The sequence below is a fragment of the Pelophylax lessonae genome (genome assembly GCF_965119305.1).
Source record: "Pelophylax lessonae genome assembly, chromosome: 10".
Classification (NCBI taxonomy): Eukaryota; Metazoa; Chordata; class Amphibia; order Anura; family Ranidae; genus Pelophylax; species Pelophylax lessonae.
The window spans coordinates 19,692,269-19,707,268 of NC_138777.1; the positions used below are offsets into that span (position 1 = coordinate 19,692,269).

Here is a 15,000-nt window from a genome sequence, read left to right on the forward strand (position 1 = left end):
GGGGGTTGAGCTGAAACTATCCTTGAGCACCATCAAGGGTCAGGTTTCAGCATTAGCAATCTTCTTTCAGAAGCCCTTGGCTAGTCATTCCTTGGTGCGGAATTTCATTCAGGGGGTGCGGCACCTGGCTCCACCAGTCCGCGCGCCCTTACCACCCTGGGATCTTAATTTGGTTTTGTCGGTTCTGCAGAAACCTCCCTTTGAAAATATCAGGGAGATTCCCTTGCTTACATTATCCCAGAAGGTGGCCTTCTTGGTGGCTATCACTTCTGCACGCAGGGTGTCAGAACTGGCTGCATTATCATGCCAGTCCCCATATTTAGTGGTTCATAGGGATAAGGTAGTTCTTCATCCGAAGCCATCCTTTCTTCCAAAGGTGGTTTCAGACTTTCATCTGAATGAAGATATTGTACTACCTTCCTTGTGTCCTCAGCCCAATCATCATCAGGAACATGCGTTGCATTCCTTGGATGTGGTTCGGGGAATCAGGGTATACCTGAAGGCTAAAGAATCGTTCCGTAAAACTGATTCACTTTTTGTGATTACGGATGGCCCAAGAAAGGGGTTGCCTGCATCTGCCGCGACTATCTCCAAATGGAGTAGACAGACGGTGGTACAGACTTATTCTATTAAGGGTCGGAATCCTCCGTTCCCTGTTAAAGCGCACTCCACTCGAGCGCTCAGCACTTCCTGGGCCTACCGCCATCAGGCGTCAGTGGTCCAGGTGTGCAAGGCGGCCACCTGGTCGTCGGTACATACCTTTACAAAATTTTATAAAGTTGATGTGATGGCATCAGCGGATGCCTCGTTTGGCCGCAAGGTTTTGCAGGCCGCAATTTGAGGAGACCGGTGGTATACCTCGAGGGTTTTTTTCCGTTGGAATTTCTGTTGAGTCTCATCTTTTGTTTGATGAGCCTTTAGAACTTCTAGTTGGCACCGGTTGGGCCTTCTAGATTGGATTTTGATTTCCATTTTCCCACCCCTCATTTGTGGTACTGCTTTGGGACGTCCCGAGTTGTTATTAATCAACGAGGACTACGTCTGTCAATGAGCGACAGAGAAAAATGGATTTTTGTAAAATCCTTTTCTCTTAAGCTCATTGACAGACGTAGTACCCGCCCCTCTGTTTTTGAGTTGGGTTGGGTTAAATTCTCTAAACACTGCTTTGTGACATAACTGATTTGCTGTAGCAGAGAGAGAGAGGATATACCCTCTGGGACTGCCCCTAAGGTGTGGCCAGAATGTTTTCTTTCCTGTCTAGTCCTACTCCTGTAGAGGGCAGTATAACCCGAGTTGTTATTAATCAACGAGGACTACGTCTGTCAATGAGCTTAAGAGAAAAGGATTTTACGGTAAGACATGGAAGATGGTTAAAATTGATGGGAAGATGGATGGAGCCAAATACAGGACCATTCTGGAAGAAAACCTGATGGAGTCTGCAAAAGACCTGAGACTGGGACGGAGATTTGTCTTCCAACAAGACAATGATCCAAAACATAAAGCAAAATCTACAATGGAATGGTTCACAAATAAACATATCCAGGTGTTAGAATGGCCAAGTCAAAGTCCAGACCTAAATCCAATCGAGAATCTGTGGAAAGAACTGAAAACTGCTGTTCACAAACGCTCTCCATCCAACCTCACTGAACTCGAGCTGTTTTGCAAGGAGGAATGGGCAAAAATTTCAGTCTCTCGATGTGCAAAACTGATAGAGACATACCCCAAATGACTTACAGCTGTAATCGCAGCAAAAGGTGGCGCTACAAAGTATTAATTTAAGGGGGCTGAATAATTTTGCATGCCCAATTTTTCAGTTTTTTATTTGTTAAAAAAAGTTTGAAATATCCAATAAATTTCATTCCACTTCATGATTGTGTCCCACTTGTTGTTGATTCTTCACAAAAAATTACAGTTTTATATCTTTATGTTTGAAGCCTGAAATGTGGCAAAAGGTCGCAAAGTGCAAGGGGGCCGAATACTTTCGCAAGGCACTGTATATCTTTCCGGGGCGGTTAGCAAGCTCTTAGTGTATTTTTCCAAATAAAACTCGCTTTTGAAATACCTCTGTGCAAATACCGTGTGCTGTGAAAGAAAATTGCAATGCTCACCATTTTATTCCCTAGGGTCCCTGCTTAAAAAAAAAAAAAAAAAAAAGTGATAAACAATTTTTGGGCGTTCTACGTAATTTTCCATCAAACAATACTGATTTTTACTTGTAAACAAAGAATGTCAGGATCAGGGCCGCTCAGTAAGTGAATATAGATACATATGAAGTCCCAGCCAGCTGTTCCTATATACCGGGGATCCTCAAACTACGGCCCTCCAGCTGTTGTGGAACTAAACATCCCATGAGGCATTGTAAAACTCTGACATTCACAGACATGACTAGGCATGATGGGAATTATAGTTCCTGAACAACTAAAGGGCCATAGTTTGAAGAACCCTGCTATATACAATGAATGGAGTTCTGTCTTGGCCCCGCCCTATCAGGTTGTCCCCGCCTCCGCTGTTGGATTCTCCACCATCACTGTAACATACAATGAATGGAAAGCAGCGTTATGACCCCGCCCCTCAAGGATCTCCACGCCCCTCCCGGTTGGCTCCTCCTTCACTGTACATGCAATGAATACGGATCAGAGATCACAGCCCCGCCCCTAGTGTTGGTAGGTAAGGGGACGTTGCCTCTACCAAGATGGCGGTGGGCGCTTCCTCTTCCTGTGTGCGTCTGAGCGTGTAATGTCAGCGGGAAACATGGCGGAGAGCAGGAGCGGGCCGTACAGCCCCCCCGAGACCGGAGCCCTGACCGGCACCGCCCGCATCTCCCGGATGGGGGTCTGTCTGCTCGGGGTGCTCTGCCTGCTGTGTCAGGTGTGTCCCTCCGGGGCCACCACACACTGGGTGGTGACAGAGGACGGCAAGATCCAACAGCAGGTGAGGTGACACCTGACAGGGGAAAAGACGGGAGGGGGACTGAGATTGGGGACACCTGACAGGGAGGGGATCTGAGAGAATGTAGGGACACCTGAAAGGAGAAGAGAGGGAATCCTGAGCGAGAGAGAGAGGGTCATCTGGGAGGGGGGGAGGGACACCTGAAAGGAGGAGGGGGTGTCACCTGAGAGAAGGGGGGACACCTGAAAGGAGGAGGGGGTGTCATCTGAGAGGAGGGGTGTCACCTGAAAACAGGAGGGGTGTCACCTGAGAGGAGGGGGGCACCTGAAAGGAGGGGGTGTCACTTGAGTGGAGGTGGGGGACACCTGAGAGGAGGATGGCGGCACCCAATAGTAAATCGGGTCACCTGAGAGAAGGAGTGGGGTGTCACCTGAGAGGAGGTGGGGGACACCTGAGAGGAGGAGGAGGCACCCAATAGTAAGTAGGGTCACCTGAGAGAGCAAAGGAAAAGGGTGGATCACCTGAGAGAAAGTGGAGTGACCTGAGGGTGGGAGGTGTCATCTGAGAGAACGTAGGGGTCACCTGGGAGGGGAGTGGGGGGACGGCACCTGAGTGGGGGGAAAAGGGGGGGGGGTTACTTAAATGGAGGGGTTACCTTAGAGGAGAGAGGGGTGACACTTCAGAGAGAGTCATCTGAGTGGAAAAAGAGGGGGCACTTGAGTGGAGGTGGGGGACACCTGAGAGGAGGATGGCGGCACCCAATAGTAAATCGGGTCACCTGAGAGGAGGAGTGGGGTGTCACCTGAAAGGAGTGGGGTGTCACCTGAGAGGAGGTGGGGGACACTTGAGAGGAGGATGGCGGCACCCAATAGTAAATCAGGTCACCTGAGAGGAGGAGTGGGGTGTCACCTGAGAGAGAGTGGAGGGGGGAGGGGTCTGAGATTGGGGGGACACCTAACATAGATCCTGAGATTGGAGACACCTGACAGGAAGGTGATCTGAGAGAATCTAGGGTCACCCGGGAGGAGGGGGGGCACACCTGAAAGAGGTGTCATCTGAGTGAGGAAATGGGGGGGGGGGGAACACCTGAGAGGAGGAGGAGGCATCCAATAGTAAGTAGGGTCACCTGAGAGAGCAAAGGAAAAGGGTGGATCACCTGAGAAAAAGTGGAGTGACCTGAGGGTGGGAGGTGTCATCTGAGAGAACGTAGGGGTCACCTGGGAGGGGAGTGGGGGGACGGCACCTGAGTGGGGGGAAAAGGGGGGGGGTTACTTAAATGGAGGGGTTACCTGAGAGGAGAGAGGGGTGACACTTCAGAGAGATTCACCTGAGTGGAAAAAGAGGGGGCACTTGAGTGGAGGTGGGGGACACCTGAGAGGAGGATGGCGGCACCAGATAGTAAGTAGGGTCACCCGAGAGGAGGAGTGGGGTGTCACCTGAGAGGGGAGGGGTCTGAGATTGGGGGACACCTAACATAGATCCTGAGATTGGAGACACCTGTCAGGGAGGTGATCTGAGAGAATGTAGGGACACCTGAAAGGAGAAGAGAGGGACTTCTGAGAGAGAGAGAGAGGGTCACCTGGGAGGAGGGGGGGGGGCACACCTGAAAGAGGGGTCACCTGAGTGAGGAAAAGGGGGGTTACTTGAGAGGAGGAGGGAGGGAGACTCCTGAGAGAGAGAGAGAGAGGGGGTAACCTGAGAGGAGGATGAGGCACCCAATAGTAAGTAGGGTCTCCTGAGAGAGAGAAAAGGAGGGGAGATGACTTGGGGGGGGGGGGGCACCTTAAAAGGAAAAGGGCGGTTCACCTGAGAGAAAGTGGAGTGACCTGAGGGTGGGAGGTGTGATCTGAGAGAACGTAGGGACACCTGAAAGCAGAAGAGGGGAACACGAGTGAGAAAAGGGGGGGGGGGACCTAAGAGCAGGGGTCACCTGGGAGGGGGAGTGGGGGGGGGGGCACCTGAGTGAGGGGAAAAAGGGGGTTACTTAAATGGAGGGGTTACCTGAGAGGAGAGAGGGGTGACACTTCAGAGAGCGTCACCTGAGTGGAAAAGGAGGGGGCACTTGAGTGGAGGTGGGGGACACCTGAGAGGAGGATGGCGGCACCAGATAGTAAGTAGGGTCACCCGAGAGGAGGAGTGGGGTGTCACCTGAGAGGGGAGGGGTCTGAGATTGGGGGACACCTAACATAGATCCTGAGATTGGAGACACCTGTCAGGGAGGTGATCTGAGAGAATGTAGGGACACCTGAAAGGAGAAGAGAGGGACTTCTGAGAGAGAGAGAGAGAGAGAGGGTCACCTGGGAGGAGGGGGGGGGGGCACACCTGAAAGAGGGGTCACCTGAGTGAGGAAAAGGGGGGTTACTTGAGAGGAGGAGGGAGGGAGACTCCTGAGAGAGAGAGAGAGGGGGTAACCTGAGAGGAGGATGAGGCACCCAATAGTAAGTAGGGTCTCCTGAGAGAGAGAAAAGGAGGGGAGATGACTTGGGGGGGGGGGGGGGCACCTTAAAAGGAAAAGGGCGGTTCACCTGAGAGAAAGTGGAGTGACCTGAGGGTGGGAGGTGTGATCTGAGAGAACGTAGGGACACCTGAAAGCAGAAGAGGGGAACACGAGTGAGAAAAGGGGGGGGGGACCTAAGAGCAGGGGTCACCTGGGAGGGGGAGTGGGGGGGGGGGCACCTGAGTGAGGGGAAAAAGGGGGTTACTTAAATGGAGGGGTTACCTGAGAGGAGAGAGGGGTGACACTTCAGAGAGCGTCACCTGAGTGGAAAAGGAGGGGGCACTTGAGTGGAGGTGGGGGACACCTGAGAGGAGGATGGCGGCACCAGATAGTAAGTAGGGTCACCTGAGAGGAGGAGTGGGGTGTCACCTGAGAGAGAAAAGGAGAGGGGATCACTTGGAAGGGGAGCACCTGAAAGGGAAAAGTGTGGCTCATCCGAGCAGGAAAGGGAGGAGGGGGTCACCTCAGAGGGGGAAAGGGGGAAAACACCAGAGAGGAGGGGGTCACTTGAGAGGGAAAAGGGGTGGGGGACACCTGGGGGGAGTTCAGTGATGGCAGCCCCCTTAATACAGGTGCATCCCATAAAATTAGAATCTCATCAAAAAGTAAATTTATTTCAGTAATTCAATTCAAAAAATGAAACTCCTATATTTTATATTTTTGTGTTATACACAGAGTGATAGATTTCATGCATTTCTTTCTTTTAATGTTGATAATTATGGCTTACAGCTAGTGACACCCCAAAATTCCGTGTCTCAGAAAATTAGAATATTTCATAAGACCATTTAAAAAAATTATTTTTGGTACAGAAATGTTGGCTTAGTGAAAAGTCAGTCCATGTACAGTATAGGATGCACTCTGTACTTGGTGGGGGCTCCTTTTGCATGAATTCCTGCATCAATGCGCCTGACCTAAACCCCATAGAGAATCTGTGGGATATTGTCAAGAGGAAGAAAAGACACCAGACCCAACAATGCAGTAAACTGATGGCTGCTATCAGACACCTGGGCTTCCATAACACCTCAGCAGTGCCACAGGCTGATCGCCTCCATGCCACAACGCATTGATGCAGTAATTCATGCAAAAGGAGCCCTGACCAAGTACTGAGTGCATCCTATACTGTACATGGACTGACTTTTCACTAAGCCAACATTTATGTATTAAAAATCCTTTTTATTGATCTTGTTTAATACTCTAATTTTCTGAGATACTGAATTTTGGGCTATCACTAACTGTAAGCCATAATCATCAATATTAACCGCTTGCCGACTGCGCACAGTATATTTACTGCGGCAGTCGGCCCCGGCCAGGCAGAGTGACGTAGGTCTACGTCGCTCGCCTGTCACTCCTTCCAGAGCCAATAGCGGGCGGGCGCGCGCCCGCCAAGGCGCGCGCCCGCCTCGGCTCGTTCACGGAGGAGTGCGGGAGTGTGACTGGCGGACCCGATGTCCGCCGGTCACACTACGATCGCCGGTACAGCGGGAGAAAGACAGAGCGGCTTGTGTAAACAAGCCACCTGTCAGTTCTCCCTGTGTAAAAGTGAAGATCAAACAGTTCTACTATGTAGAACTGTTGATCTTTGTTTTTACACTAGTAGACCTGTCCCACTACAGTTAGAATCACGCCCCTAGGACACACTTAACCCCTCCCTGTCCAATACTGTTAACCCCTTCCCTGCCAGTGTCATTTTTGCAGTAACAGTGCATATATATAGCACTGATTACTGCAGTAATGTCACTGGTACCCCCAAAAGTGTCAAAAATGTCAGTCAAGGGTCCGATCTGTCCGCCGCAATGTCGCAGTACCGCAAAAAAAATCGCAGATCGCCGCCATTACTCGTTAAAAAAAAAACACCAAAAATGACAAAAATCTTTCCCTTTGTTAGTAAACGCGATAACTTTTGCGCAAACCAATCAAAATACGCTTTTTGCGATTTTTTTTTTTTTTACCAAACATAGGTAGCGTAAAACAAATTGGCCGAAAATTTTAAAAAATTTTGATTTTTACATTTTTTTTGGGGGGAATTTCATATAAAAAAAAGTGAAAAATATTGTTGTTTTTGCAAAAATTACGCTCTTTTTTTGTTTATAGCGCGTGATCAAAAAATCGCACAGGTGATCAAATACCACCAAAAGAAAGCTCTGTTTGTGGGAAAAAAAGGACGTGAAATTCGTTTAGGTACAGCGTCGCACGACCGCGCGATTGTCCGTTAAAGTCACGCAGTAAAAAATCGCAAAATAACCCCTGGTCTTTTAGCAGGAAAATCCTCCGGTGGTAAAGTGGTTAAAAGAAAGAAATGCTGGAAATCTATCACTCTGTGTGTAACACATCTATATAAAATATAGGAGTTTCACTTTTTAAATTACTGAAACAAATTAACTTTTTGATGATATCCTAATTTTATGAGATGCTCCTGAATGTCTCTCAGTTCTGGTTTATTCCATCACAGCACTCACACCTCCAGCAATTTCTTTCCGGGACAGAACACGATGGCAAATCCTACATTGTATACCTGTCTCCGGGACTGTGTGATGTCACTGTATAATATATATATGTAAAACACAGAGTATTTTGTCAGCACTACTGTATAAAAATAGCTGTAAGAAGAGTTGTAGAAAGGGAGTCTCCCCATTGGCAGAGGTAGAGTTTCTCCTCCCTTCCTGTTGTATCTGATGGGGGGGAAGTAGAGGTAATTGGTGGGGACACAGATCAGGATAAAACCCTGACAGAGGCTCTAACCCTTCCTTTTCCATCTACAGCTAGATTGAGCGGTGTGGTCATAGTTCCACATTCAGGAAAGAAATCCTTTACATTGAGTTACATGATGAATAATGCAATGATTGGTGTGTGTAGGGGGGGGGGGGGGATCAGCCATGCAATGATTGGGGGGGGGGATCAGCCGTGCAATGATTGGTGTGTGTGTGTGGGGGGGGGGATCAGCTGTGCAATGATTGGGGTGTGTGTGTGTGTGTGGGGGGGGGGGAATCAGCTGTGCAATGATTGGGGTGTGGGGGGGGGGGGAAATCACCCGTGCAATGATTGGTGTGTGTGGGGGGGGGGGGGTCAGCCGTGCAATGATTGGTGTGTGTGTGTTGGGGGGGTGGGTGGAATCAGCCGTGCAATGATTGGGGGGTGTGTGTGTGTGTGTGTGTGTGTGTGTGTGTGTGTGTGTGTGTGTGGGGGGATCAGCTGTGCAATGAGTGGGGGGGGGGAAATCAGCCGTGCAATGATTGGTGTGTGTGTGTGGGGGGGGGTCAGCCGTGCAATGATTGGTGTGTGTGGGGGGGAATCAACTGTGCAATGATTGGTGTGTGTGTGGAGGGGGGGGGGGGTGATCAGCTGTGCAATGATTGGTGTGTTTGGGGAATCAGCTGTGCAATGACTGGTGTGTGTGTGTGTGTGGGATGAGCCGTGCAGTGATTGGTGTGTGTGGGGAATCAGCTGTGCCATGACTACTGTGGGGGGGGGGATCAGCTGTGCAATGATTGGTGGTGGGGGGAAGAGATCAGCCGTGCAATGATTGGTGGTATGGGGAAGAGATCAGCCGTGCAATGATTGGTGGTATGGGGAAGAGATCAGCCGTGCAATAATTGGTGGTATGGGGAAGAGATCAGCCGTGCAATGATTGGTGGTATGGGGAGGAGATCAGCCGTGCAATGATTGGTGGTATGGGGAGGAGATCAGCCGTGCAATGATTGGTGGTATGGGGAGGAGATCAGCCGTGCAATGATTGGTGGGGGGGGGGAGATCAGCCGTGCAATGATTGGTGGTGGGGGGGGGAGGAGATCAGCCGTGCAATGATTGGTGGTGGGGGGGGTGAGATCAGCCGTGCAATGATTGGTGGTGGGGGGGGTGAGATCAGCCGTGCAATGATTGGTGGTGGGGGGAGGAGATCAGCCGTGCAACGAATGGTGTGGGGGGGGTTAAGCCATGCAACTATTGCTGTGTGGGGGTTAGGGGGGGATGGCCATGCAATAATGGGGGGGGGGGGGGGAAGAATCAGCCATGCAATGATTGCTGTGTGGGGGAAGTGTGTGATCACATGCGTGTGTGTGTGTGTGTGTATGTATGTGTGTGTGTGTGTGTGATCTGGCGCACGGCTGCCTCCCTCTAGGAGTAGAACTGTTATAGGCCTGTTGGCAAGTTCTGTAGTTACAGAAATAATCCGGGTATGGGTATTTTTATGTACATTCCAGCTTTAACCAATGGAACTATAGAAATTCTTTTTTTTTTTTTTTTTTTTTTTTTTCTTGATCCCGGGCAGAAGGTCAGATTTCTCATGATTGGTTCGCTAATGTTTGTTTTGAGTAAATATGTCATTTGGTTTCCTGTATCCTACCAGCTTCTGTGTTGTAACTGTGTGGTAGATTGTGATTTCTTAAAATGAACCCGTGTGATGTGTATTGACTGTTATGACATGGGGCTAGAGGTGCACAATTCTGGATAAAATGAGAATCACAATTTTTATGCTTAGAATAAGGATCGCGATTCTCAGCGTAACATCAGCTTTTACATTCTACAAAAAAATTGGGCTAACTTTACTTTTAGTTTTTTTTTAATGTATTTTTTTCCCCAAAAATTGCGTTTGAAAGACTTCTGCGCAAATACATAGTGACATAAAGGATTGCAACGATCACCATTTTATTCTCTAGGGTCTCTGCTAAAAAATACAGATTTTAACTTGTAAGCAACAAATGTCAGAAAAAGGCTGGGTCTGTAAGAGGTTAAACTGCCCTCATTTACAGACGGAAGATCATTCCTTTGATCTAAAAGAACTAAAAGATACATTGTTAAAAGCAGGGGGCTCTTTTTTTTTTTTTTGTCAGTGAGCAGAGAACGGGGCTCTGTAAGAATCGAGGACTTGCTGTATTAAGATCAGGATTTTTTTTTTTTTTAACCAATAATCGTCCAGCTCTACATGGGGTAGTTGGCTCTCATGGTAGATGCATTTTATACAGTGAATCCACGGCAAACAATATCTATATTTAAGGGCCTGGTGGCCCACTTTTATTACAAAGGCAAAAAACAGTCCAACATAAGGTTTCCTACGCAGCTGATCTTTTCCAGCTTCAGCAGAATACAAACACTGGAAAATGCCAAACCTTCTGGCTTAGGAGCTCACTCAGCTTCATCTGCTGTACCACACTGCACCTCTTACTGGGCTGTGTTGTCCAGCTCTCCTGGATACTTGGTTTTCTATCCACTCTAGCATCCTAGAGTTACTCCTGACACCCTGATAAGAGCCAACCTGACTCCTGGAACGGGACCTGCTATCTACTGGCTTCTGGCTGGGGCTCCTCTGGCCCCCTAGCTGAGACTCTGTCTCTTGGCTTCTGGTCGGGAACCTCTGACCCCTCGGATGAGATTCAATGTCTCATGGCTTCTGGCTGGGTCTCCTCTAATTCCTCAGTGAAACCCTTGGTCTGTTGGCTTCTGGCCGGGAACCTCTGACCTCTCAGTGAAATCCTTGGTCTGTTGGCTTCTGGCCGGGAACCTCTGACCGCTCAGTGAGACCCTTGGTCTGTTGGCTTCTGGCCGGGAACCTCTGACCGCTCAGTGAGACCCTTGGTCTGTTGGCTTCTGGCTGGGTCTCCTCTGACCCCCCCCCCTTAGTGAGACCCTTGGTCTGTTGGCTTCTGGCCGGGAACCTTTGATCCCCTCAGTGAGACCCTTGGTCTGTTGGCTTCTGGCTGGGAACCTCTGACCGCTCAGTGAGACACTTGGTCTGTTGGCTTCTGGCCGGGAACCTCTGACTGCTCAGTGAGACCCTTGGTCTGTTGGCTTCTGGCCAAAAACCTCTGACCTCCTCAGTGAGACCCTTGGTCTGTTGGCTTCTGACTCTGCCCTCTGACCCCCTCAGTGAGACCCTTGGTCTGTTGGCTTCTGGCTGGGAACCTCTGACCGCTCAGTGAGACCCTTGGTCTGTTGGCTTCTGGCCGGAAACCTCTGACCTCCTCAGTGAGACCCTTGGTCTGTTGGCTTCTGGCCGGAAACCTCTGACCTCCTCAGTGAGACCCTTGGTCTGTTGGCTTCTGACTCTGCCCTCTGACCCCCTCAGTGAGACCCTTGGTCTGTTGGCTTCTGGCTGGGAACCTCTGACCGCTCAGTGAGACCCTTGGTCTGTTGGCTTCTGGCTGGGTCTCCTCTGACCCCCCCCCCCCCCCCCCTAGTGAGACCCTTGGTCTGTTGGCTTCTGGCCGGGAACCTCTGACTGCTCAGTGAGACCCTTGGTCTGTTGGCTTCTGGCCGGAAACCTCTGACCTCCTCAGTGAGACCCTTGGTCTGTTGGCTTCTGACTCTGCCCTCTGACCCCCTCAGTGAGACCCTTGGTCTGTTGGCTTCTGGCCGGGAACCTCTGACTGCTTAGTGAGACCCTTGGTCTGTTGGCTTCTGGCTGGGCCCTCTGACCCCCCTCAGTGAGACCCTTGGTCTGTACGCTTCTGGCCAGGAACCTTTGACCACTCAGTGAGACCTTTGGTCTGTACGCTTCTGGCCGGGAACCTCTGACCACTCATTGAGACCCTTGGTCTGTTGGCTTCTGGCCGGGAACCTCTGACCACTCATTGAGACCCTTGGTCTGTTGGCTTCTGGCCGGGAACCTCTGACCGCTCAGTGAGACCCTTGATCTGTTGGCTTCTGGCCGGGCCCCTGACCCTTTGTGGGACCTTCCATCCCCACACTGGGAGCGGACCCCAAACTGGAAGCTCTAAACTATCCGCAGACCCGCGTATATACCCACCCTGCACACCTGTGTAGTCCTCCAGGTTGCAGGTGTCCAGAAAAACCCGGATACAGGATTGACTGCTCCGATCTAGAACTACAGAATCCCGAGAGAGCCAAATACACCGCTTTCTCCGCTCATGAAACAAGTCTGAACGTCGCATTTACCTGAAATGTGATTGCTGTGTCACATTTACCTGTATTCTCAGTGACCGGGTCTTTCACTGTCACACGGTGTACAGCGGGCACAATAATAAACTCGCTCTTACCCCTTTACCACTGGAGCCCCTTGTGAGAAATCAAGATTTGTGAATACAGAGGACCCATTTACAATCCCCCAGGCCTCTCACAATGCATCTACTCCTCTAACAGTTGCAGCTGCTGTGTCTGTGTAAGCTGTGTGTACCTCAGCTACAGTGCCTAAAGTATTCACACCTTTTACATTTTCCACAATATTTTTAATGTTACCAAAAATTTTATTTATTGTAATTTTATGCGATGGACCGACGTGAAATGAAATGAAAGGAAAATGATAAATGTTTTTTTAAATGTTTTTACAAATATGTGAAAACTGTGGCGTGTATTTGTGTTCACCCCCCACGTATCAGTGTCACGAATCACTGTCCACCAGTGCCAGTGTCCACCAGTGCCACGAATCAGTGTCCACCAGTGCCATGTATCAGTGCCATGTACTAGTGCCACGAATCTGTGTCCACCAGTGCCACTGCCCACCAGTGCCACGAATCAGTGTCCACCAGTGCCATGTATCAGTGCCACGAATCAGTGCCATGTACTAGTGCCACTTATCTGTGTCCACCAGTGCCACTGCCCACCAGTGCCACGAATCAGTGTCCACCAGTGCCATGTACTAGTGCCACGAATCAGTGTCCACCAGTGCCACTTATCTGTGTCCACCAGTGCCACTCACACAGACCAGGCAGAGATAATGGTATATAGGAACTGTAGGCATGGCTGCAATGTGGGGAATGCCTGCTTAATTTTCATTCTTCTTTTTCTTTTTCTTCCCCCCCCCCCCCCCCCCGACTTGGAGGCGACTCCCATTGAAGTCTATTGGGACAAGTCGGATACAAGTCGCCTCAGAGTAGTACAGGACCCTTTTCTGAGTGCCAATTAAGACGGCTCTCATTGATTTACATTGCATTTGTCAAGCGACTTGAGGGCACACAAGTCGCAGCAGTGTGAATGGACTCGTATACAAGCTGTACACTCACTACTTTACATTGTAGCAAAGTATCATTTCTAGGGATGCACCGAAATTTCGGCCACTGAAAATGGGCCTATCCCATTTCGGCCAATAATGGGTTAAAAATGCCGAAATTAATGGCCGCCGTGAGGAAGGAGGAGGGCACAGCGCTGGTTTAACCACTTAAGCCCCGGAAGATTTTACCCCCTTCCTGACCAGGGGGTATTTTGCGATTCGGCACTGCGTGACTTTAACGGACAATTGCGCGGTCGTGCGACGCTGTACCTAAACGAATTTGGCGTCCTTTTTTTCCCACAAACAGAGCTTTCTTTTGGCGGTATTTGATCACCTGTGCGATTTTTTGATCACGCGCTATAAACAAAAAAAGAGCGTCAATTTTGCAAAAATAGCAATATTTTTCCCTTTTTTTTATATGAAATTCCCCCAAAAATAAATGTAAAAATCAAAATTTTTTAATATTTTCGGCCAATTTGTTTTATGCTACCTATGTTTGGTAAAAAAAATCGCAAAAAGCGTATTTTGATTGGTTTGCGCAAAAGTTATTGCGTTTACTAACAAAGGGAAAGATTTTTGTCATTTTTGTTGTTTTTTTTTTTAACGCGTAATGGCGGCGATCTGCGATTTTTTTTTTGCGGTACTGCGACAATGCGGCGGACAGATCGGACCCTTGACTGACATTTTTGACACTTTTGGGGTTACCAGTGACATTTCTACAGTAATCAGTGCTATATATATGCACTGTTACTGTAAAAATACACTGGTAGTGAAGGGGTTAACTTTATTTGAGAGGGAGGGGCTGTGTGTGTCCCTAGGGGCGTGATTCTAACTGTGATTGGCTGGGGCTTCAACTGTATGCAGAGTGATCAATGGATCTACATAGTAGATCCATGTGATCAGCTCTCATACAGAGAGGAGAATGACAGGCAGCTTGTTTACACAAGCTGCCTGACTATCTCCCTCTCCCCCGCCGATCGCAGAGTGGCCGGCGGCGATCGGGTCCGCCGGTCACACGCGCGGGGGGGTCCGTGACCACGCGGGAGCGGGAGCGCGCCTCCGGCGGCGCGCGCTCGCTCCCTAAACCCTCACAGGCGAGCGACGTAGCCCTACGTCACTTTGCCTGTGAGGGGCTGACCGCCCACGTAGATAGTCGTGCGGCGGTCGGCAAGTGGTTAAAAAGTCCCGCCTCTGGCCGGCCGCCCGCCTCTCAGTGATGTCCCTACTACTATGATCTGTTCATGAATGAAGTGACACACCGGGCGGGCGAGCGGCATCTCTTGTATCATGTCCGCAGTCTCTGACCTTCTCTTGTATCATGTCCGAAGTCTCTGACCTTCTCTTGTATCATGTCCGAAGTCTCTGACCTTCTCTTGTATCATGTCCACAGTCTCTGACCATCTCTTGTATCATGTCCGAAGTCTCTGACCATCTCTTGTATCATGTCCACAGTCTCTGACCATCTCTTGTATCATGTCCGCAACCTCCGACCATCTCCTGTACCATGTCTGCAGCCTCTGACCACCTCCTGTATCATGTCTGCAGCCTCTGACCACCTCCTGTATCATGTCTGCAGCCTCTGACCACCTCCTGTATCATGTCTGCAGCCTCTGACCACCTCCTGTATCATGTCTGCAGCCTCTGACCACCTCCTGTATCATGTCTGCAGCCTCTG

The 15,000-nt window shown here is 49.8% G+C and overlaps 1 protein-coding gene across 1 annotated transcript in view; it reads left to right on the forward strand.

The window, feature by feature from the left end:
- Positions 1 to 2,687: 2,687 nt before the first annotated feature.
- Positions 2,688 to 15,000, forward strand: part of TTC17 (tetratricopeptide repeat domain 17) — a 156,340-nt gene continuing 144,027 nt past the window's right edge. The window contains exon 1 of the mRNA XM_082270715.1: positions 2,688 to 2,931. Within this exon, the coding sequence (XP_082126841.1) occupies positions 2,737 to 2,931 (195 nt within the window). The 5' untranslated portion in view covers positions 2,688 to 2,736. The remainder of the gene's footprint in view (positions 2,932 to 15,000) is intronic.